Source organism: Eutrigla gurnardus (assembly GCF_963514095.1).
Source record: "Eutrigla gurnardus genome assembly, chromosome: 4".
Lineage (NCBI taxonomy): Eukaryota > Metazoa > Chordata > Actinopteri > Perciformes > Triglidae > Eutrigla > Eutrigla gurnardus.
In genome coordinates, this window is record NC_139918.1 from 15631590 (window position 1) to 15656828 (window position 25239).

The 25239-nt window shown below is 40.9% G+C and overlaps 4 protein-coding genes across 4 annotated transcripts in view; 2 read left to right on the forward strand and 2 right to left on the reverse strand.

The window, feature by feature from the left end:
* Positions 1–25239, reverse strand: part of ltb4r2b (leukotriene B4 receptor 2b) — an 88848-nt gene that overhangs the window by 25465 nt on the left and 38144 nt on the right. The window lies entirely within an intron of this gene.
* Positions 5688–12252, reverse strand: myadmb (myeloid associated differentiation marker b). The gene is made up of 2 exons (XM_084008945.1): positions 12126–12252; positions 5688–8370 (listed from the first exon to the last, which is right to left on the reverse strand). Exon 2 carries the CDS (start codon positions 8276–8278, stop codon positions 7397–7399), a length of 882 nt encoding a protein of 293 aa, XP_083865071.1. The 5' UTR covers positions 8279–8370; positions 12126–12252; the 3' UTR covers positions 5688–7396.
* LOC311011753 (bestrophin-4-like) lies at positions 16981–20297 on the forward strand (the record flags this gene model as incomplete). Its single annotated transcript, XM_084006883.1, has 9 exons — positions 16981–17539; positions 17638–17738; positions 17813–18046; positions 18644–18798; positions 18941–19018; positions 19410–19562; positions 19631–19711; positions 19785–19939; positions 20018–20297. The coding sequence occupies exons 1-9, from the start codon at positions 17298–17300 to the stop codon at positions 20295–20297; spliced, it is 1479 nt and encodes a 492-aa protein (XP_083863009.1). The 5' UTR covers positions 16981–17297.
* Positions 21172–25145, forward strand: wrnip1 (WRN helicase interacting protein 1). Its single transcript, XM_084008264.1, has 7 exons — positions 21172–21832; positions 22145–22339; positions 22581–22819; positions 22935–23155; positions 23402–23557; positions 24159–24238; positions 24509–25145. Exons 1-7 carry the CDS (start codon positions 21179–21181, stop codon positions 24782–24784), a joined length of 1821 nt encoding a protein of 606 aa, XP_083864390.1. The 5' UTR covers positions 21172–21178; the 3' UTR covers positions 24785–25145.

Here is a 25239-nt window from a genome sequence, read left to right on the forward strand (position 1 = left end):
CCTGAAAGTGTCATTTAAAGATTGCATCAGCAGGAGCTTTATCCATCCTGCCGTAATAACACATTATCTGCTCCGAAATGTTCCGAGTAATGAGTTGATTTAGGTTGTGTTGCCAAAAAGCGGCAATTATTTATTGCATTTTTTTCCTGCAATGCAAGATTAATGTGTAGTATTTTAATGAAATGAGTTGTTAGCAGCTACTAAAAATGGTGAATATTTGACTGACAAATTAATATAAAATAGTGATTAAAGATATAGATATTAAGCCTGCAGCTGGTGAAAAGGTAAAGTATTGAGACAAAAGGTAGTTTGACCTCATGAAAGGATGATGTGACCAGGCTGCGGCTGTTAAAGCTGTTTGAAAGGTTTGTATGAAGAATAGTTTGTTAGATCCTCCTGAAATAGAACAGTGAAGAACAGTGCCACCTGGGGGGAACCCGGGACCACGAACGGCCCAAACTCCTAAATCAGCTAATGTTTTGAGAAATCACTCATTCTGCTATAGAACTTCACAGGTATTTTCTCAAATGTATACTTTCTCCACTAAAAGGTGTGTGGCTATAAGAAAGATGGTCAAGAAAGTGTTGAATTATTGCAAAACAGCAAAGGCAATAAAAATACACCAACCTAACTAAAAGACGCTAAAGTAGCATTCCTATATGTTTTCTTGACAGTTTTATGGGTCTAAATGGTTCAGTGCAACCATAAATGGGCATGTTGGGAGCTTGCGACCGAAAAAGCCTTAATGTTAAGGGATGGATAAAGTCGGTGCAGAGCTTTGAACATCTTTTAAGAAGAACTTACTGCTGGAATCTGAAGCCATACTTCATTCATGACATTCCCTTTTCTAGTTCCAGCTCCTTTTGTTTTCTCTCTGGCTGCAGCTCAGGAAAATTGGCAACAAATAATGGAAGGGAAGACCACAAACCACTGACTGAGACAATTATATCCCTTTTGCTGTAAATAATGTATTTGTTTATTAGTCATCTTTGGGGATTAACTGTTGGCACAGATATTCTGTTTTTGTGAATTTTAACAGTGCAGTCTAAAACTTTCTCCCTACTTTTTTAGATGATGTCATAATTCAGATAAAAAATACAGAATGTGAGGAAAACTAAAGAGTTTAAAGACAACAGAAAAAATGCATGAATACATACAATACAACATTAAAGACTCGTATAGGCCTTTCCCTTACTAAGAAATAGGCTACTTAATTTTCAGGAAGTTGACATCTGTGACTCATAAATTTGGTAATCAGTAACAATGTTGTAGGTTCTGTCTTTTGTGGTCTCTTAATGTAATTGTTGAGAAACACAACTTTATTTAATTATATTAGAGTACATTTTTCTTTTTAGCATTATTTCCCAGCCCAAGAATAGACAAGCAAGGTCACTGCTGTTTAAAGCTTCTGAATGACTCACTAAAATATTTCATTTTAATTTAGCAGAATTTCCTGCACCAGGACACGCTGTTTTTAAGTTTGCATACCTTGATTCAATAATCAGATACTCTAATAAAAATTCCGCCTGAAGATTCCATCCATCCATTGTCTACCGCTTATCCTGTATTGAGGGTCGTGGGGGGGCTGGAGTTGATCCCAGCTGTCATTGGGCGAAGGCAGGGTACACCCTGGACAGGATCCCAGTCCATCCATCGCAGGGCCGACATGTAGAGACAAACAGCCATTCACTCTCGCATTCATACCTACGGGCAATTTAGAGTCATCGATTAACCTATCCCTATCCTGCATGTCTTTGGACTCTAGGAAGCCGGAGAACCCGGAGAGAACCCACGCTTACACGGAGAGAACATGCAAACTCCACACAGAATCGGACCCGGGAATCGAACCCAGGACCCTCTCGCTGTGAGACGAGACAGTGCTACCCACTACGCCACCGTGCAGCCCCCCTGAAGATTCCCAAATATTTATTACATATGTGTCACCAGGGGGAGGTATAATCTCAAACATCACTTCTCGCTCTCTGACTCAGCCTGACTGACACCTACAGGTTCATGAACTCTCAGCCAAGTGGACCCATAATGGAAATGCTTTTATTAGATCATACAATAAACAGCCTATGGGAAAACAGAAGTGACCATTATGTCCAAACCAAACCTGGCCTCCGACACTGAAAGCTACAGTCCCAAAAGACCAGCTAACTATAGGATCACTAACTATAGGACTACCGAGGTATGTGGGAGTCCTACAGAGCAGTCAGGCTGCTGCTGCCTGCTCGATACACACAGATTTACCATAATAATACTGATATAGCCACAGCAAAACTACTAATACTGGTACTGACTCTAGTGATACAAATATGCTTACTCTAATACTAATAGGCTAACAAACGATTCATAATGATGTTAACACTAATACTACTAGTTCCATTATTGGCAGTAAGATCAATAGTGAACTGAGTGTATAAAGTAAATTATTAAATAGAGGTGGAGTGATTTTGTGTGATACATCTGACATTAAACAAGACTTGAACAAGAATCCAAACCATGCTAAAGCCATGTGCTTAGACACATTGGCACTTTGTGCTAAATGCTAACACGAGCATAGTCAACACGCTCAGAATGAAAATACCAACATGCCGACAGTTCATGAGATTTAATGTGAAGTTAAGTTAAGTGTGTTAGCATGCTAACATTTGTCACTTAGCAACTGGTGATTTAGCATTGCTAAAAACAATAACAAAACAAAAATAAATCATGAAAGTGGGTAATATGGCACCTTTAACCAAACCTGAAAAGGACCTTTTAAGAAACAATCTACAGCTTGTATGGAGTGAATTAACATTTGACTGCAATCATTATTTTTAACATCTCTGTATCATGAAAACACTACCTGAGTACAGAAGCAAAGTTTCCAGAAGGAGCAACTGTTTCCACTGCAGTGAGGATTTAGAAGTGTCTGATTCCAGTATACAGCCCTGCAACAAACTAGTTAGTAGGCTATACTTATAGACATTTTCTTAACGAGAGTTAGATGTGAAGATTGATTCCACTCTTGTGTCTGTAAGTTAATTTTAAACTACAGCCAATTTAGCTTAGCATAAAGACTGGAAACGCGTTTCACAAATTGTAAAAAACAACTAACAGTGAAGTTACCACCCAAAAAGTTGCCACACCTCGTTGTTCCACAGAGTAGTAGGGCCAACTCCCCCATGACGAATAAAAAATTGGCGAACTTCCCCCTTAAAACTAGTGGATAACAGGAGATCCTTTACTGGAAGCAATAATTTACGAAACGGTCAACAGTCAATGTAGGGTAAGAGGTCACGACTGTGTTGAAATAAAATGAGCACAAAAACAGCTTGCACAGCTGTTTGTCATCGTGACTCTCGTGGCTCGGAAAGGGAAGAGTAAATCTGTGGGAAGATGAGCCTCCCCAAGCTCTCAGTCACATCTGTGTGTCTATTCCAATGGTTTGTATGTTTTCAGTCAAGTAATGTGATGTGTTTCCAGTGTGCTTGTTGTAACACACTTGACTCTTGGTTGTGTTGAGAACAACACATCCGCTGTAAGAGCTGTAAACAAGATGCTGCATTTGAGACAGACTTCTTTCTGTGGCCTCCTACATTCCAAGATTGTATCAAGCTATTGTAGCGCCGATGACTTACGCTCTTTGTCCTTTTTATCGGTCAGAATGGGAGGAAGGCCAAGAATTAATCTAGTTAGTTGAGGAGGAAAGCCAATGTCCTCAGGACTTTCACCAGTTTTACCATCCACAACAGTAGGAAACTTATTGGGAGAGGGTTTAAAACAAACAAAATCAATGCACACTAACCCCATGGCAGCAGAGAAATTATTTTTTAGGGGCCAAGGAAAGACATTTTTTACTTAGACAGTCAAGAGAAAAACAAGAGGGTAACTGGGATTCTGTCCTGAGACTATAATATGTTCACTCCAGCAGCATATGAGTAATGTTTGTAAGTATAGTTTAATTTGCTATTATTCAACATGTTTTTCCAAATAAGACACAAAATACATACATACGTACATATATATTTTCACATTATGAGTATTTGTCCGCCATTGGGCCTTCTTTTTATATCTACTTTGCTAAGCTTTGTGAATTAATTCTTTTTTTTTTTAATTTAAAGCTATGGTCTACGATTTGGAATAAAACCCATTCATTCTATCAGCCGTAGGCCTGCATAGAAATTGACCAATGGGAGCCATTGCTCCGGAAGGCTTCCATTGGCTCGTACCCTCCATCCAATCCCTTTGTCTCCCCTGCTCCTCGTCAACCCGCCTAGTCCCCTCCAACTCCCGCCTCGTCGAATCGTGTAACACTGAGGGGAGGGGTTTGGTTGGGGGGCGGGATGCTTTTTTCAAATCTGTCTCAGAGGCTCAACTGATTTTCAGAATGTAGACCATAGCTATAATGAGCCAGAGATATCAGATATAAATTGAACACATTAAACACAATATTTATAAGCCTTTAATAAAAGTCAAACAGTTGTCTATGTAAACACATACTATAATGTACATTCCTCTCTCTGAGTTATCTGGCTGAAGAAAAATCTTACCTTGAAGGTCATGATGACTAGAATATATATATTTATTTAATTCTTAAATCTTCCTAAATATTTCTTCTGGCTAGAAATTTTTTTTTTTATTTCATTCATTTAAAATTGTTTTATATACAATCCAAACTTGAAACTGACTCTGCAAGCTCCATTTCACGTGGGTCGTTATGAAGTTGAGTCAGGGTGTTTCTGTCTTGTTATCCAGGTAAACTAGCTCCTAACTTGCTAGTGTCTGGGCTAGCTATTGTAGTAGCCATGTTCCCAGGCCAGAGGGTACAACCCTTCCTTAAACAAAATAAACTCCATGTCATGTCATTGTGTCGGAACTGGGTGTCTCCTTTCCTGGCCATAGATTTATAGGTGATTGAAATGTTTACAGTGTTGCGCTCTGCCTCCCAGAAGCAGTGGTCACCAGTCGTCAATCCTCCTGGCGGTCGAGGCCCTGAAGCCCACAGATACGCTGAAGCCCACAGATACACTGGAGCCCCGGTAGGTTGCACTGGGGACTAGAGTTGGGATCTGTCAGTGAGGGGAGGAGGTGGGGGAAGTAGAGAATGTGTTGGGAGATAACGTAAACAGGGAAGTATAAATAGTGTGCACAGAGGAAATGCTGATTTATACTTGTTTTCCTTTAAGTCAAGTGAACCTTTTGTTTGCCTTTTGTGAAAGTTGTTACATGCATATGGAATAAATAAAGACAATTACAGATATCTTAAGCTTGTTTGTGCCAGTTAGCTTGTGTTAGCTCTTGTGCTAAGTGGTGGTTTATAACAAAGTGGTGCTTTGTCCGAACCAATGAGCTGTAAAATGGAAAATGTAATATTTAATAATTTTTATATTTATTCACTAATGTCATTAAGATACATCCAGCACCAAATGTCACAATTCCTCAAATATTAAAATAAAATGGTTGTGAACCAGAAATGTCAACATCATTGTGGTGCTAGGTGAAAAGTTAGGGGATTACAAAAGTAAGTGTGAATCATCCTCTGGGGACAATGCCTCTGTACAAATCCAATGGTAATCCATTCTACAGTTGTTGAGATAACTCCTGAACCTGATTGACATCAGCTGCTCCACTTTGGTTAAAAACACTAATACTGCACCTTTAACCAAACCGAAACATATAACAAAACAACCACACACACATCTCTTTAACGTGGTTTTATTGAAACACTGGATTACGTTTTCCTACAACACTGATGTGGTATGCACAACTGAAACAAGAACAGTGGAATATATATATATATATATATAAAAAAAGCTTATATAACACTAACAACATCTAGAGAGAGAGAAGCATCTTATCGTTTTGGTCTCTTTCTCTGAGTATTTATTACAGCAGTACAAAGCCAATAGATCCAATCGACGAAATGTATGAATTTAGTGGTTTGAGTTTGTTGTTAATAGATGCTTTGATATTTGTTGACACCACAAATGTAAACAAACATAGAAAATACTAATATAAAGTGGACTTTAAACATATTTTCTTGCTTTTTAACCCCACAATTTTGCATGTTCTTTCCACTTATATATTCTTGCCATTGATTGTAGCTTGCAGATACACATATATCATAACAGGAGCAAATAGCTAGCCTAGTATTCATTTTAACATCAAGTAAACAATTTTGCTCCAAATCTCAGAACATTGGAGGCATGTAAAAATGCCACAAATTAGTGAATCAGATCAGCTGCAAATCAGTCCATTACTTCATGAAATCATCAAAAAACAAAACACAGCTTTCTTTAAAGAAAGCCTTGGGTTTCCATTCAAATATTTTCTTAACTCAATTTTGGCTCCTTACGGTTCCGTATTTCTCTACATTTCGTCCTTTAGAGGTTAAAAACAGAAATGCTGATCGGCAGTCTTTTTTAAAGCTGACATCAAATTGAACACAAACTTAAGGCAGAGCATTGACATATACATTATGCAAAAAAAAAAATCCAATGAGAACACAATAATAAGCCGCCATTTTCTTTGGTTTTTCTTCATTTGTCAGAACAGACTATGTTTACATGCACATAGTATTTTTGGCTGTTAGCTTGTATCTTTGTTAAGAGTCCAGTCAGGGAGGTTTTTTGAATAGTTTACTCACATCCAGATCCTAAATATCTTATATTTTGAGTATTACAATTGGCAATGGCCTGCCATTAATAAAAAAGATCCAGCAATCGCATTCAGGTCTCTCATAGTTAAGATCAGAGTCTTTCCAGGTCACTGAAAGCAAGGCTTGACATTTACATTCTCATGAACAGAAAGCCTCAGTAATTTAAGAGAATATTGTTGTACGTGTAAACATAGCCATCGACGTCAACCTTTCCTTCTTTTCTCTCTCTCTTTATGGTCCGAAGCAGTATACTTGACACAAAATCAAATTTGGCAGCTTTGCAGGGGCAAAACTGAGTCTTAAAAAAAACAAAACAACATTTTTTCAAACATTTTGGTTTGATTACCTAGGTTGGCCAACTGTATGTCATCTCTTTAAAAAGCAACAATCTTTTCCACAAATACATTATATCCAGTACACACTGGATCAACATTACACAAGTACTTTGGGGGTACTTCTACCAGAACTATAGTCAAATCAAATCTTTTAATTTTAAAATTTGGAGTGACACTAGTTGACAATACAGTAAACTACACCAGTTGTCGTATAACTCCTCAGTCTGCTTACATCATGACTCACCAGCTCCTCCAGCTGGTGTGGATGCCATTAAACAAACAGGCCGGAGTGGCAGTGATTACACTAACATTTAAACTCAGCACCGTATTTGACAGCAGTTCGACAGCCATTGAGAACCAGCCAAATTCAATTTTATTTGGAGCATACTGCTGGCCAAACGCCCTTCCTTGCCCCTCAAGCGCTGATAAACACCAAGCGGGTGGAGTAGATCAGGTCAGCCAGGTAAAGGACGAAGTTGACGGCCGTCAGCACGGACACTGCCATTAGCTTATCCCACACACACAGGCCCAGCACGCTGCTGCAGCCGTAGGGCCTGTCTTTCGATCCGCCATGCTTGGGGTCAAAGTTGAAGATGGGCCAGATAATGGTTGCAGACAGATAGAGGACCACGGCCAGCAAGGCGTAGGCCGACAGGAAGCGTGCAAATGGGAAGGGCAGGCAGCCGGTGCACTCGCCTATGCAGAGCAGAATGATGGCCGCCGACAGGATGAAGCAGATGCAGTAGACCGACATGCAGTACTTGAGTGCATCGTGGCGGTCGTAGACAACGGGGTCGCTGACGAAGACAAAGATGATGCTGGCCACAAAGGTCTCACAGACTTTGAGTAGGCCGGGGGCTGTGGCCATGTAGCCGGCTACCTCGCCTGGACGTGCCTTGCTGATGCTCACTTCGGAAAAGTAAGCGATGGTGGCCAGGCAGGAGAAGACCGTTGACACGATGCGGTAGTCGCGGACTTCACTCGGGCCCGTGGAGCCTTTGAGGAAGTAGAGGGGGAAGATGATGGAGGCGGCCAGGCAGAGTAGGGCGGCGTAGCAGGCGAAGGTGATGGGGAAGTTCTTCCAGGATACAGGCGCTCTGGTCTGAAGGCCGAAGAGCTCCACCAGGATGACGAGCACACTACCGGCGAAACTGAAGGCCCAGCAAAAGATGCACCAGTCTCCGGTGCCATGGAAGAGTCTGCCTCCATGCACGGCCACGGAGAAGGCCACGCAGGAGAAGACCAGAGCCGCCAGGCGTGTCCAAAAGAGGGGGTTGGAGTGGAGGACTATAGCCATGATGTAATAGGTGAGGTGAGATGGAGAGTCTTCCTGTTGTGAGTCACTTCCTCAGATTTTTATCATCAGCCGCTCAGAGAAGGCAAAGCAAACTGCAAGAAGAACAGATATTGAAAATGATTAGTAAGCAAGATTTTAGAGTTTGTGTAATTTTATTTTTTAATGACTTCCCGCTAAAGAATGTGATACGACCACATGAGGCTCTGCACTCCTGCATGCCAATTTCTGAAACACACAATGCTCTTATTGTATTTTTATGAATGGTTGAAACAACAAGTGAAACCATCAAAACACAATTTAAAACAGATAATGACTGAATTGTGGTCACACTCGTCACGGCCGGGTCAAATCAGCTGATGAACACCCCCTCTCTTCTTCTGCCCTGTATCAAACTCCAGACTGCTTTCTCGACAGCATTCCAGCGCTCAGACCAGACTGTTTCACTCTGACATTCCTCCATGCTCATGTCCTCTGATGGGCGTGGTGCCGCAACCTCCACCAACCCCATAGTGTGTCTGTCATCATGCTCTAAACGCGGCCCCTTCACTTGTTCCACTACCACTCCCAGGGACCTCATCTACACTGCAAAACAATAAACTTTTAAAGGAAACAGCATCTTCGAGGCCCTGAAACCCTACAAGAGATAGAGTTGTTTTTTGTTTATTTCACATAGTTTGTTTCTGTTTTTCAGTGCTATTTGTAGTGGGCGTTGGGGAAAGAGATGATGTCACATACTTCAGTGCACCAATTGAGATTTGTTTTTCGAGTAATAAACTCTCAATAATTAATGTTGAGTGATGCTGAATTTTGAATGATGCTCATTTAGTCATGTTTTCAGAAGTTTTAAATATAACATTGTCTTGTACTTTAACTACTGTGGGTTTTGAACTTTGCTTCGTTGAAGTGGAACTTCCTTCCTTCCTTCCTTTAACAGTCTTGTCAAGTTTTTCTTCACTTAGTTATTTCCTTCACTTCTAGAATTATATTCAACGTTAAAGTTAAAGTATTTTCAGATTCAGCTCCTCTAACATATGTAACTGCATTGCTTTTATATGATAATTTGACTAATCTTTTCAGCTCTGTTTTTTCTTTAATGTCCTTGATTGATCAGGATACAACACTGTTGCTCTAAGAGTTCTGACAAAATGGCTCCAAACTCAAGTCTAGGTTTCATAAGGCCCTTTTTGAAAATGATGGGTGATGTCATGTTTTCAAGAAGACATGAATCAGGTGTTAAATGGTGCCCATTTCAAGGCCGTGAGGGTTTTTCCCATTTTATACAAATGACTCAAACCGAAACCTGAAGTGCAGCAGCCTGAACGTCGGTGCATAATGGCATCTAAATAAAAAAAGCTCCTGCTCTTTGATTCTGAGGGACTGATAGTTGTTTTTCTGATTTTTCTGATATCAGACTAAAAAAAACTCAACTGTAGTTGCCTGCCAAGATGTTATGCTTCTTGCTTTTGAGACAAACGACGGACATTTTCACAATGCATAAACCCTTCAACCACACTGACTGTCCTCCCTCCTGACACCCATCACCCACTTGGCTCCACAAGCACTGCATTCCCTGTTCCCAGTATACAAAGAGAGACAGTTATAAACAAGGAGAAAAGCCCTGTTTACATTAGTCCCATTAAACACCTATAAAATAGTCGAGGCCGGGCAGTGGGTGGCGAGGTCTGAATGGAGAGAAGAGAGCAAAAAAGAGGGAGAAATGGAAAAAGGGACCCCTTAAACGCCTGCAGGATAATGAACTTGAAGCCAGGAGGGAGTGGAGGGAAGGCGGGGGAGTAAAAAGAGGGAGGAACACGGGGGAAGCCCTGTGTCTCAGGCCACAGAAGGACACACAGTTTAAACACAGTGATGGAGTGGAATAGCAGAGACGTGAGTCACCACCGGGCCTCTCTCTTGCACCGCTCCTCCTTTCTTTCCCTCTTTTGCTTCCCCTCCCTCCGCCCTTATTTCTTGTAAGATTTTCCAACTTACTGATGCGTCCCAGATGTGTTGCAGTCTGGCTGCTGCCGAACAACTGGTAACTTTGTCACATCTGCCAAGTTCTTTCCTTTCCTCTCTCTCCCTTCCCTTCCTTCCCTCCTCACAGTCTCATTTTGGCGGCTATTCCCCTGCTTTTCCATCAGTCGTCCTCCATCTCCCTCCCGGCTCAATACTCCCACTCCAGCCTTAAACTCAGGGTACCAATTATGCTTCACGTAAACCACTCAAAATAAACGTATACGGAGGGGTCGTAATGGAAAAATCAATCCCGCCACTCCTACTGCCATTACTTTGCTGCTCATGGAATCAAGTCAGGAAAGAAAGGGGAGAGGAAAATGGCAAAGGGAGGACAAGAAATAGAGAAAAGACGTGCAGAGTGGAAAAAGTGTCTTTTCACAGCAAAGCATGGAAAACATGACAGGATCACACATAAAGGGGCACTTCCCCAAATGGAAGGGGTTGAAAACAGGTTTGCACCTCAGGACAGCAAACAGGATATGACAGCATCATGCTCCACTGCACAGTCATTTTTCATACAGACATGTGTGTCCTGTGCACACACCCATACACCCACACACACACACACACACACACACACACACACACACACACACACACACACACACACACACACATATATATCATGTATATATGTTTGTCTGAGGCAGAGAAGTCATGTGCACAGCTTGTTTGGTTGTCATGACATAACATCACTAACTCAATTTCACCCATAATCTACTTACAGGGACCTGTGGGTCGAAGCACAAGACGAACTCTGTTGGCAAACCACCCTACTGTGTGTGTGTGTGTGTGTGTGTGTGTAATAGATTCATGTTGGTACATTAGCACTCATCTAATGGCCCGCTCTCAAAGGCATGGGGCAAAAATTTCAACCAAATTTCCAAGTATTCAGCAATTTCCCCCCAGATGTTTCCTTTGTTTTCGGACTGGTGAAGCATCAGGAACACCAAGATCACAAGATGCTTAATCTCTCTAATGAAACACACACTAACTGATTCTTTTTAGGGTCATTGCCTTTTTCCGGACCCAACAAGGATGAGGCAAACTTGGAAAAACATTCTGCATATAAATGAAGAACGAAGGATATAAATGAAGATTATAAATGAGTAAGTCGTTGGTGAAAAATCGTCTTAAATAAAATTCAGGTATAACTAACTCAAAATCCAGAAAAAGCGAGTAGAAGTCGGTGACAGCTGTGTGTTCGGTCCCTGCAGAGGTTCATTCATTGACAGTGAAGGTGGGTGTGCCGCCTGCCGCGCCCTGCTCCCACCAAACATACACAGACACACACACACACACACTATAGCCGACAAAACACAAACTTACACTAAACACAGAAATATACTGTATGTATGTAAATATTTTTTAAGGAAAAATCAATATTGTTCAATTACAAAATGCCTGAAATTGCACACCACAAAAACACTAAAGTAGAAAATACCAAAAACAGTATAAAGCGTCTATAAACTCACCCAGGAGCAACTTATAAATAAATGTCCTGTAAAAAGTTTTCCTCCTGCTCGCAAATCTTTTTTTTTTTTTTTAAAGATACCTTTCCGAACTAATTTCAATGATCACAAATACAAGCTTCCCCCCCTTTTTTCTAAAAACTAATAATATCCAGTAAACATGCACACGATAAACACACCCTATTTACTATCACATTTCTCCCATGAGCAATCCAGGTAAGAAAGATGCAACAAGTTGCAGCTCGGCGCGCTATTTTCTCCGCACGCGCTCACAGGATCTACCCCATGAAACCCGAGCTCGTCCGCCACACCGAGTTGTGTCAGTAGATATCATCAAGTCGTCTGTGAAAGTCGGTTACCTTTTCTGGTACTCGGACGCGGACCGTGTCTCCGGGACATCCAGTAGCAGAGGATCGTGGGTTGTGACTCGGCTCCCTGACTCGACCACCAGCTCAGGGGAGCAGATCCCCGCCCAGCAAACCAAATTAGGCATCAAATGTCTACACCGTTATTCACATCTGTCTCAAGCCTCCTCCCCCACCTCCCCCACCTCCTCCCCCTCCTCCTCCTCCTGCAGCTGCAGCCCGGGACATTTACACACCTTGAAGACTACACGCCTTGGTTGGTTTTCTACATAGTAAAAGGCTGCAACATCGTGAAAAGCCAATAGAACAAAATCGAACACTCTTTTATGTGAAGATGTGTGTACTGATCCCTGGAAATAAAATGCACTTTAGCCTATTGCTTTTTTTATTTATTTTTTGCAACCATGTGATTGAGCAACATCTGGACATGAAGTGTCAAGCCAATGAAACACACAATAAAATAATACATTTTCCCAATCTCTTATTTTAAACGAATCGATGAATGGATTCCCTCCGACTCTGGTGAACTGCGTTAGGATGCACGAACATGTTCTGGAAAGTCGCCATCATGTAATACCAAGAAAAATGTCGTCATGTCTATTTGAATGTTTCACCAGCTGCGTTACTATCGACACGGTCCAGATATACTAAATATTTGTCAACGCTGTAGGCTGAATCATCGGATTATTTGTATCCGTTGCTTGGCAACCGCAGCCGTAACCCCTGCCAACCGTTTTTTATTTATCGAGTGTTGTAAATTGACGCGTTTCCTGACCGTGAAGAAACTGCGAGACAGAGGAGGGGGGGGGGGGGGGGGGGGGGCTCACATGCACATTCTTACATGATTGCTTGTTAAGAATGTGCACACGTCTCCCTGCAAAGAAACCTATAGGAGGACCACTGTCAGACAGGCACACCGTGGGTTTCTGTCTGTGACAATGATTATACTCTGATACCATAACGAGACACTTTGAGCTTTTGCTGTGGTTTTGACAGTTAAATACCACAAAATGACAAATAAACCCTCCTCAAAACGTCTTCTCAGTCCCCTACTGTTTTGAGGCATTATGGGTTTTTTGTTTGTTTTGATCAAGAGTGACCTGTGAGCTTTAGACCTTGGATGCTGAAAGCGGGTGATGTGTCCCCATCACCTTTTAGTCTGTTAGGGACTTATTATAAGACCCACTGGAGGGATTTTCGGACCTCAGCAATTTATGCATAACCAGCCATTGTAGCCTATTGTGTCAGTAGAAGAAAGTGCATTTTTGCAGTGTTATCTCTATTTACATCAGCAAGCCAAAGGAGTGATTTGACAGTTTCTAATAAGGAAGCCTTTATTCATGCGTTATAGATGAGCTGTAAGAGCAATGAAGTTGCTATGTTTACACTTCACTTCATTCACACATTCAAAAGTACACACCTCGTGGTTGTTGATCCGTTATTCTGATTAATAGTGTTGTTGTGCCTTCTGATGAGGCTGTTAGAGGGAAATGAAAAGAGGAACAAAATTCACTTTTTGAATTTCGGTCACACTGACACCGTGATGCCTCCATATTACAACAAATATATACAAAAACAAGATTTTTATTTATTTTTATTCTTTTCATCCATGGAATATTTTGATATATCAGAGTGACACAATTTGGTCGTCACAGTTTCTGTTCATGTTGAAAGTGTGTGTGTGTATGTGTGTGTGTGTGTGTGTGTGTGTGTGTGTGTGTGTGTGTGTGTGTAGGTGGATGTGGCACATACAATAAAAAACAAAACGAATCCAGTGCAGTGAATGCAGTGTATGGTTGCTAGTTTGCAGTTTGTGTTATCGTTACTCGAGATTGTCTTTATCTGCTGCATCAACAGCATGAAGCAATATGTTCAGATGAGTTTAACACACTCTGTCTCATTGATTCTTTGTTCCCCTTCTTACTTTTTATTTCATTCATCATTCACTTTTGTATTAAGGACACTTTCACTGTCCTGGTTTAGTTCATTCCTGACCCTTTTAGACCTCCTTTCCTCTCAAAATACTTTTGTCAGATTAGATCGAATAATTGAAAACAGATGCAACATTAAGCTATTTTTAATGTCAAAATGTGTCACTGGGGCTTGTCCTGTTTTGAGTCACTCTGTTGATCCATTCTTGATAATCCTCCTTTTACTTCAATTATGACTTACTCTCTGCATCTTTCAGTTCCTTCATTCTGGACCATCACTGTTTGTAAAGTTCACAGTAAGTAAACTTAAATTGGATCGATTTGATTAATCAATTTCACTTTGTTGTATATCTATCTATAATGAAAAAATTGCTAATAATATGATACCAGATAATGAGCTGTCACCATTTAGCTTTTGGGGATTTTGTAAAAGCGGTCCATTCAAACATTTCCTCTGAACTCTGAGCTACAGAAACCAGTTTCCTGCTTCAGTTTAGAGCAACGTGTCACAGTTATGAAACTATCGCTTTGATCATGACTTGACAGCAACTGGTTTCAAGGAGCATAATCACAAGGCTCACAGATGTGAAATGTTTTTATCAGTTTTCAAACAGTTGGAAATCATAAAAATATGATTCATAGCTTCAGATTTATATGCCTTTATTAAAAGATGATGTTAGTTAAAGTCCTGTTTGTAATGAATAAATATCACTTTATTCAACGCTGGAATCCCTCAAACCCTGAGGGGGCCGACGGCTCCAGGCTGAGCCTGGAGCAGGCTGTGATTATTCAAATGTGAGTTTGTTTGTTTGTTGATAGTCTGTGCAGCACGAATGCCTTATTATCTGCTCTTGAGACCACATCTTGTTGAGGGGCCCTTAGTTAAAACCTAGTATTATGGCCTTGATGATTTCAGAACACATTATTGTCCATATAATCCTCCTAATACATTATCACATTGATCATTTTTTTCTAGATAAATCAAGCAAATTACATATGCAAATGTCTAATAAAACGGTCACTTTTTATTAGAAATTTGAACAATTGTTTGGACCCTTACATGTTTACCAACTTGTCATGTCTGAACATGAAATGTGTAATGGATGGAATCCCTCCTGTATGTTCTGCCCACATTTTTATTATGATTTTTTTTCAAGTTAATGGACAGATGTTGAGCTATTCTATTCTCCTCCAGAAGGGGGCAGAAAGACTAGTTTGCTTATTAACATTTAACCCTATACTTTAATAATAATAACAATCATAACAGACAGATCAGTGAGAATTACCAAAACACTTCATGTGGATCCAAGATCTATTTGTTGTCATTTTATGAACACAAGGCATCATGTCTTGGTACTACGTTTACAATTTGGTGGTTTGCATTTCTTCATGCTACTTGATGAGCAGTTGTTATTGAAATGAGAATTGAGTGGGTGGGCTACATCTGTGCTGCCGTTAGATACGTCTGTGTGATTGCAGTTAATGTTTCCGTTGAAAGACCCGACCAACTGCTGTCTCACTGCACACCACAGGACCACCAGTGTGCCCGCGAGAGAGAGACATAGCAAAAATAAAATGAATAACTATCCTGGAATAGCTCATTGCTTACTTAATCTATGATGATACAGGATAACGTATTATAATATTTTGTATTAATAGTCTGATTTTGCAAAGTAACATTTGAAATACAATATTGGTCTCCAAAATGAAGCATAATATGGAAATATTAAAGTAAAATATAAGAACCTCAAAATTGCACTTACATAGGCTACAGTACTTGAGTAAAAGTATTTAGCTATACTTATCCCATAGCTGCATATTTGAGGACAAAGTAAATCATATAGGTGTCTTTGTTTATGAGATACATATAGACAGTGAGGCCTCGGGGCTGAGGCTCAGAGCCCTGCACAAAATCACAAGAGCGCCATCTCCTGACAGCAATGGAAACTACCATTTATCAGCCACACAAAACACATCGATTAGTTTTATTGTGATGAAGGCATTAATCTTATACTAAGTTAAAGATAGGAGTGCTGTGACGCTCACACCTCCACTGCAGCTGAAGAATAAGGAAGTCCATATCCTGTCAGGGGAGAGCAAACAGAGTCAGAGGATAAAACAGACTCTGATTTACAACAGACTGCTGGAACGATGTGAAAAACAAACGACAAACAAGCGAGCAGAGCCCAGCAGCCAGGAACAAGAAGCGAGGGATGGGTTCACGTGATACTGTAAGCATGTTATCATTGATGGCCAGAACAGTAAATTACACTGAAAGGGTCTCTGCTGTGTGTGTGCGTGTGTGTGTGTGTGTGTGTGTGTGTGTGTGAGTGTTCTATGGTGAGGGAGTAGATTCACTTAGGTAACAGGTCCTACCTACTTGATTTTTGTTGCAGCTGATGAATGTGGGAAATAAATATAACAATATGGGGACCCTTCTGAAAAGTAGACAAACCTTTCCTTATTATTATTGTTGTTTGCATCTTGTTAATATATTTGCGTGTGTGCATTAACCAATACAACACCACATAAAATGAAATGTTGGTCTTGAACTTGAGGATTTGTCTGTGAAATCAACAGTTTTTGTTGTTATTTGTAACAGGTATGTTGTATGTTTTTCCCCTTCCTTGATGAGAAAGCTGTAAATAAACACATTTATGATTATCATTATCTTTGTTGTCACTATTGTTATTTTTGGTAGTATTGACGAATTGTTTGTCATGTCAAGCAAAAATGCAAAACTGTTTATTGATTAAATTATGAAAATGATCTACAGATTCATAATCAATGAAAATCCACTTAATCTTTCTAAATTAATCATTTTGGACATTTACAGAGCCACATCAGCTCTGTGAGAACACACAAACTCTCTAACCAACCTTTATCAACTCAACTTTTTAACATAATATTTGCTGTGATCCTCATACATACATATACATACATATTACAGCAAAGCTCTGGTGACACCTTAACCAATACAATGACAGCCGATGATCCAAAGAAGTCCCCTACCATTCCAGGAGAGAAGCAGCGTGCACACTCAGTAGGTGTATCTGTACACCGTCAGGTTCCCAGGTGATAAAGTAAAAATGTTAATTTATGACAGCACAACAGAGAGGTTTAAATTGAGACGCAGAGGAAGAAGTTTTCTTCCCAGGACAGGAGGATCAGGTGATGTACCGGCTTTCATAGGTAAGACACATCTTTTTCTTTGTTTTTTGTTTTTTTATGGAATATGGTTGTAATAAAGTGTCATGATTCAATGTATCACACATTGATATTTTACAGGAATTTCCAACTGTTACAACACAGAACAAAGCCGGACATGACAGTTTCTTACACCCTTGAAGTGGCCGATGCTCGATTTGGTGGCTTCGCCAAGCTCCTGTTCAGGTGGAAGGGAAGCATCTACAGGCTGCTTTACAAAGACTTCCTGGGCTTCTGTGGGATTTATCTGTTTTTCAGTGTGTTTTACAGGTAAATTCACTGATTTCATCTTTAGATCCTGCTGTTTTCCATCGTGTATGACCGAGCGTTTGTGGCTTCATCAGTGGCAGATTTGATTCTCCTCCCAGGTTCCTCCTCACACAAAAGCAGCAGGATCTGTTTGAGCGTATCGCCCTTTACTGCGACCAGTTCACCAACACCAACTTCATCCCAGTTTTGTTTGTACTGGGTGAGTCTGATTGAACTGGCTCTGTCTTCCACCAGAGAGATCTGTAGATAATAATATAATTTCCCCCCCCCCAGGTTTCTATGTGTCCCTGGCCTTTAACAGGTGGTGGGGTCAGTACACCAGCTTCCCTCTGCCTGATAACCTCATGATGGTGGTGTGTGGAAACGTCCACGGGGCAGACGAGAGGGGCCGCCTGCTGCGACGAACACTCATGAGATACGCCAACTTATCTTCAGTTCTTATCCTCCGCTCCGTCAGCACAAGGGTTCACAAGCGTTTCCCAACTATTGAGCACATAGTTGAGGCTGGTAGGAATGAAATACTGCAGCATTAATGTAGAACACTATGGTCAATTACTTTTTACTGTCACTCCAAACATCTGAAACAAAATATTGCTATTTTTACTTTACTTGATCAAAACAATCATATAATTTACCTTTTATAACATAACTTTGATAGGTAACTAGGTTAATAATATATAAGACATTATGGAGATTTAGCAAAATAATTGAGCAGTTCAACTGGGACACATTATCACACAGAGGGGATGCACTTTGTCATAATAGATTGATTTGATTTTGTATAATTAATTAAAATAAGCAGTTTATACAACTGGAATTACTTTAATATAGAATATGGATTTTTTTTTTTAATTGTGCCATTCAACAGAAATAGCTTTGCATTTATACAGATAAAAAAGATGCTTTTACGTGAAAAAAACTACATTTAGCTAAATAAATAATTGAAAATACATGATCAAAACAAACCTGAGTAATACATCCATGCATTCCCATCCCGGACGACTCCGGGTTACACCTCTTCCCTCTTAAAATAAGTATTCAGAGTATTTACTGATCCTCGGGCCACAAACATCTATTTCACCTGGAACTGTCTAATCTCTGCAGGATTTATGACCACACACGAGCTGAATAAGTTCGAGTCTCTGCACTGTGATTTCAACAAGTACTGGATGCCTTTGACTTGGTTCTCGAACCTGGCGTCCAGAGCGAGAGAGGAGGGTCGAGTGAGGGACGACATCGCTCTGAGGCTGCTGATGGATGTGAGTTCTTTTATTGTTGGTCTGTTTTTATATATAAACAATGTGGGAAAGAGGAAGATGAAAATTCCCTTTAAAGCCCCAGTACATACACATTCTGTATAACTAACTAATATAAATGTACAATATGTATTTATAACTACAGGAGCTGAATAAGTACAGAGGCAAGTGTAGCCTCTTGTTCCACTATGACTGGATAAGCATCCCTCTGGTCTACACTCAGGTAAGACTAACATCTTAAAAACTATTCAATGACAAGACGATCATCAACAAAGTGTATTTTATATTTTATTTGATGCCCATTTATCTTAATTATTTAAATTCAATCATACTTCAAAATAAAATGTATCAAAAATAATTCCAAAACTGAGTACCATACTTTAGTAAAATTTTAAAGATGCTTGTAATTTATTTAAGTATTTCCATTTTCTGCTGCTTCATACTTCCTCTACACTACATTTTAGGGGTGTAAACTACACTACTAATTTAGTTACTAGTTATTAAGCAGATTCAGATTAATAATAGAAAATACAATGAATCAATTCTGGGCCATTCTAGTTGAGTATATTTGGATACTTCAGCATACAACTGTCTTTGTTCTTCCTTCTGTGCAGGTGGTTACTTTAGCAGTTTACTCTTTTTTTGCCTTCTGTGTGATTGGCCGACAATTTCTGAACCCCGAGAAAGGATACAAGGATCACAAGCTGGACATGTACGTCCCCGTTTTCACCCTGCTGCAGTTCTTCTTCTACGCTGGCTGGCTCAAGGTGAGAAGAAACATCACGTTTCACTTGCAGAAAACGGATTTTGTTAATTTTGATTTCACGATGTCTAGGTGGGGGAGCTGATCATCAATCCATTCGGTGAGGATGACGATGACTTTGAGACCAACCAGCTCATTGACAGAAACATTCAGGTTGTCCCCCTCAATGCTTCCCTTCAATGCAATAAGAAGAAGAATAGCACTAACTGCGTATTCTCTCTCCTAGGTGTCGATGCTGGCTGTCGATGATATGTACCAGGACCTGGCTCCGATTGTGAAGGACAAGCACTGGGCACAGAGACACTTCTCCATCCCTTACACTCTGTCAACAGCAGCAGAAAGTCTCAAACCAGCCTTCAAAGGCTCCACCTTTGACATGAGGTCAACTCTTTTTTACCTTTTATGTTTCAGTGCCTTTGTTCAGTAAAATCACAACCAAGACCTACGTTATATTTGCAGGATGAGTGCTGAGGATATTGAGGATATTGAGATTCACCATTCTGCAGACAGTTCTCCTGGAAAAAAACAGTATTTACCTCTGAAGGGCTCTCTGGGCAGCGGTCTCGACAGTCTCCTCCATAGGGGCAACGGTATCCTGCGAGGTGGGAGCCTCCCTTCTCTGGTGGATGTGTCGTCACACCCAAAGGAGGAGGAGGAGGATGCTTCCCCTGATGGCAACGTCAACTACGAAGAACAAGAAAATGCATTCATTAAAGTTGCAGTGGAACATAATTATTAATACACGTGTGTTTTTGAAATGGAATGTAATTTTGTTGCATAATATTCCACAGTAGTCTACTCCACAATAGGCTATTGTGTGAAAGACATTGCAATAAAAGTCCACCAAGGATGGCTGCCTCGGTGATGGGCTCTCTTGTGTTTTTCATGTTTTTATTCATTTGTGTGGTCTTCCTTTCTCCCTTACACTATTATTCACCTGGGAAGAACTGCTGAACAGTCTGTACATGGTAGTTCAAATGTTTATGTTTACATGTAATCAGTTTGTTATCCTTGTTCTCCTTTAGTGGTTGTTTAAAGCAAATTTGGCACTTATTTATACAATAAAGGATATTGCCCTCTCAATCGCCTCCGTTTCCTTTTGGCACGTGTATAAACAAATTGCTTGGACTCGCTAACACCGGATGTTTGCCGTAGCTATGACAACAAGTGAAAGCTACTGCTAGCATTTACTCCAACTGCCCGGTCAATAAACACCCATAAAATGACAATTTGGCCCATATCAAATCAACCAACAATAACCATCAGCAGCCATCACCACAAGGACCTTAGCAAAGCGTTGTCACACGTTGTGATGTATTAATTAGAAAAATAAATGCGACATTCATGGGAAGTTAGCTAGCATAAATGCTGGTTGTTAGCATCGTAATAAAGTAGCAAATTTGCCACTTTTTTCTCGGAATATTGTCTCTCTCGGCTCCCCTTTTTCCCCTACAGTGGCCCTAATATGCCGCCGTTCTTACCACCCTAAATGTTCAACAAAAAACAACATAACTCCAATATCACAATGCTTCACTTTTATGTACCCTAGCGATTGTCCCTCAAACGTAAGCAAGGCGGAAGTCACGTGGTTCAAACGTCAAAAGTTTCGCGGGAGTAAACATGGCGAACGTGATGGAATCTCCCGGAGCCGACTCGGTGCAATGTCCCGTGTGTTTGAAAGACTTCAGGTCTGCCACTATCAACGGACACCTCGACGCGTGTCTGCTGGACAGCGTTGCGGACAGCAGTGCGTCGGCAGCCGCCGGAAGCGAGCCTCCGTCGAAGAAACCCCGCATTAGCGCGGAGGCTAAACCAACCGCTGTGAACCGCTCTATGGCCGCCTCCTCCTCCCCCTCCGTGTCCGGCGCGGCCGCGGCGCCGTCCTCGCTTTTTTCTCTGTTTGACACCAACAAGAGTAAAGTTTCAGCTGCGAGTGAACGGAGTGGTTTATGTGCAAGTAAACAATCTGCTGTCGACAAGGGGGTTAAACGTAATTTAATGAGCGAGGCAGAACCAGGACCGCCAGCAACTACCGAGGACACGAAAAGTCAACCCTCTGGATTAAACGGACGGTCCTTGAAGCCATCAAATGATTCATCAGCACGGACTTTGCTCTCGACAAACAAGCCTCTGGCGGAGATGCTGAGACCAAACACACTGGAGGAGTACTTTGGACAGAGTAAAGTTGTGGGCCAGCAGACACTGATCAGGTCACTTCTGGACTCCCAGGAAATACCGTCTCTGATCTTCTGGGGGCCGCCGGGATGTGGGAAGGTGTGGCGGACTGAGATGCACCAGCCCCCTGTCCTTAATTAATGTACTTTCTGTTTCATAATGTAATGTAATGCATGAAGTCATAAAATAACATCCACTCATCCCCCCTCATTAAAATAGTCATCAATCTATGAATATGGAAATGTTTTTAAAGTTTCTAAATAACACCTGTGTAAAGTCAGCTGTATGTTGGACTATGATTGGTCTCCAAGCTGTGATGTCATGCCTGTATGTGCAGGTCTTAAACTGATTACAAAAGGCACGGCATGTGTTTGAATCACATTACTTTGTACGTGTTTTGTTGTCTTCCAGACCACTCTGGCTCACATTATTGCCAGCGGCAGTAAAAAGAAGGGGACCTGTCGTTTTGTCTCTCTGTCTGCCACCAGCGCGTCCACCAACGATGTCCGGGAAGTGATCAAGCAGGCGCAGAACGAGCTTCGACTGTGCAAGAGGAAGACCATCATGTTCATTGATGAAATCCACCGCTTCAACAAATCCCAACAGGTGGAGTATTGAGCCAGTAAGATGTGCTCTGATCCGTGTTTGAATTTAAAGCTGCAACTCCAAAATCCAGCCAAAATCCCTCAATATCTGTGAAATAGGTCAAAGGAATAGTTTTCTATTTTGGGAAATAGGCTTATTAAATTTCTTGTTAAGAAAATGGACATGAAATGTCATATCCAAGCTGGTCATTGTTGTCCTTGTTTACCTCCTCTGCTCTCTCTCTCTTTCAATATGTTTGTAGGATACCTTCCTTCCTCACGTGGAGTGCGGGACGGTGACTTTGATCGGGGCAACCACAGAAAATCCATCCTTCCAGGTGAATGCTGCCCTGCTGAGCCGGTGCAGGGTCCTGGTCCTGGAGAAGCTCACTGTGGAGGCAATGGGCTCCATCCTGGACAGGGCCGTTGCCGCCCTGGGGATCAGAGTCCTGGGACAAGATCCGGATAATCCTAACGATCAAGACCAGTCAGATAATCATGAGTGAGTTTGATTTTTGGATTTGCTTACTGTGTTATTCCTTTAGATTTTGGGGAAGACGCCTGTATTATAAGTATTCCATATGCAGTATATCTGATGTATGTTATTGTTTACCTAGGCCAAAGATTTTCATCGAACAAAAGGCTCTGGACACCATCGCCTACCTTTGTGACGGTGACGCGAGAGTAGGACTCAATAGTCTGCAGCTGGCTGTTCAGGCTCAGGTGAACTCGGCCCGGTTTGGCCCATCGGGACAAGGTGGTTCTCAGGAAATACTTGTGAAGGAGACGCACATCAAGGAAGGTCTTCAGAGGTCCCATATTCTCTACGATAAAGCTGGTAAGCTCACATTCATGTATTTTATCCCATGAACATAAGAGAAGGTTGTTCATTGGTGTATTTCATCTCTAACTTCTCGACTATTGCAACTTTCTGTATACATATCTCTCACAAAAGTTTCTCCATCCCCCAAATTATCATTGAAAATACTGCAGCTCAAAGAAATGTGGCCATGTACACTTATTTGAGCTTCTTTATATACACTGTGTGTGTGTGTGTGTGTGTGTGTGTGTGTGTGTGTCAAAGGTGAGGAGCATTACAACTGTATCTCAGCGTTACATAAGTCTATGAGGGGCTCCAGTGAGAACGCGTCGCTCTACTGGCTGGGCCGCATGCTGGAGGGCGGTGAGGATCCTCTCTATGTGGCTCGCAGGCTGGTCCGCTTCGCCAGTGAGGATGTGGGTATGTGAAATGACTCCTATCATCAATGTGCAGCTGCCAACTAGCCTCACCACCATTGTTTAGATGATATTTTAGTGATCAAGGTGACCGCTGGGTTTTGCAGTCAGGAAATGTTTAACTTTTCAAAGTCAGTCTTTTCTTTTCAAACATATTTTCTAAAGTCTTTTGTTATTGACTTCTTTTTGGCTTTCATTCGTTCTGTTTTTTCAATTCATTTTTGATAATGAAACGTTTTATTATGTGTGTCATGTCATTTTGTTAGTTATTTAGGTTATTATGCATATTTTTTTATTATTCTAGGTTCATCTATTTCTAATATACAGTGAGTAATATACAGATTTTTCTCACTCACAACAGTACTGTGTCACTGTCTGTGTCACAAAAGAATCACTGTCTCTAAATGGCCTGGTGAACCTGAATACTTAGTGTGTGTGTGTGTATGTATATGTGTGTGTGTCTATATATATATATATATATATTTTATTACAGGAAAGAAAAGGCTGACTTGATGCTGTAATGCTTACAGAAAAATGAGAAAGAGAAGATTGTAAGTTTCAAAGTAGAACTGGACTGAACGGCCTCCGTCTCTTTTCTCTCTCAGGAATGGCGGACCCCTCCGCTCTTCCTCAGGCCGTGTCAGCCTTTCAGGCCTGTCACTTCATCGGGATGCCAGAATGTGAGGTAGGCTTACCTGTCATGGCAAACTGTTATACATTTCTCTGAAAATCTGGTTATTTTGCACTCAAATTCTTCATTAAATGAGAAAACATGAAGTACTTTTCACACAAGAGTACACAGAACCACGTGGTTATTTCATATAGTGACTCGTGAGAAATACTCGCTATATTGTGATATATATTGCTATCAGGATATGAAATTACCTATATCTGGATAGAACATTTTGGCCATAACCCCCGGCCCGTGTTGTTTACCTCTGTCACTGCTTATCAGGTGATCCTGGCTCAGTGTGTAGTCTATCTAGCACGAGCACCCAAATCTGTGGATATCTACAAGGCCTACGCTAATGTGAAAGCCTGCTTGAGGAACCACAAAGGACCTCTGCCTTCCGTCCCCCTCCACCTTCGCAACGCCTCCACCAGGCTGATGAAACAACTGGGCTACGCTAAAGGCTACCAGTACAACCCAGCCTTCAGCGGCCCCGTGGAGCAGGAGTACTTACCTGCCGAGCTGCAGGGAATCGACTTCTTCACCTGGACACCTTCATGAGGATCTGCTGCAGTAACTGACACAGCTCGCTGTAGTAGTTTGAGAAGGAGGCTGCCGAATGAAAACGTCTCATCAAGTGATCATGATTTTGAAGCATATTCAAATTTACAGTTAGGAATTTGTTTTTTCATTAATTAATTCCATCGGTCGATGTTTTTGAATAGCATATAGTAACTACAGTACATTTACAGTTAATTTACTTCTAAATGTTCATAATAAAGTCCTTAATCTGTTCAAATAATTAAATAAACATACAGTCAATGATGCAGTCTTTGTATTTCCATAAAAGATAATCAAATGTTCACCATGGTAAATATGTATATGTTGATTTATCTTTATCCTTGTTATGTTGTCAAACATTGTTTAACGGATTAAAATGTTTGTTTCTTTGTCATTCTATATATTTTTTTATATATAAAAAAGTATGTATTTCAATGAAATACAAGACAAAAATA

Bases quoted from the DNA above. Each gene is read 5' to 3' on its own strand.
- myadmb (XM_084008945.1), bottom strand. From the start codon at position 8,278: ATGGCTATAGTCCTCCACTCCAACCCCCTCTTTTGGACACGCCTGGCG.
- wrnip1 (XM_084008264.1), top strand. From the start codon at position 21,179: ATGGCGAACGTGATGGAATCTCCCGGAGCCGACTCGGTGCAATGTCCC. The intron at 22,340-22,580 runs GTGGAGTATTGA...ATATGTTTGTAG, and splicing joins GCTTCAACAAATCCCAACAG to GATACCTTCCTTCCTCACGT. The intron at 23,156-23,401 runs GTAAGCTCACAT...TGTGTGTCAAAG, and splicing joins TATTCTCTACGATAAAGCTG to GTGAGGAGCATTACAACTGT.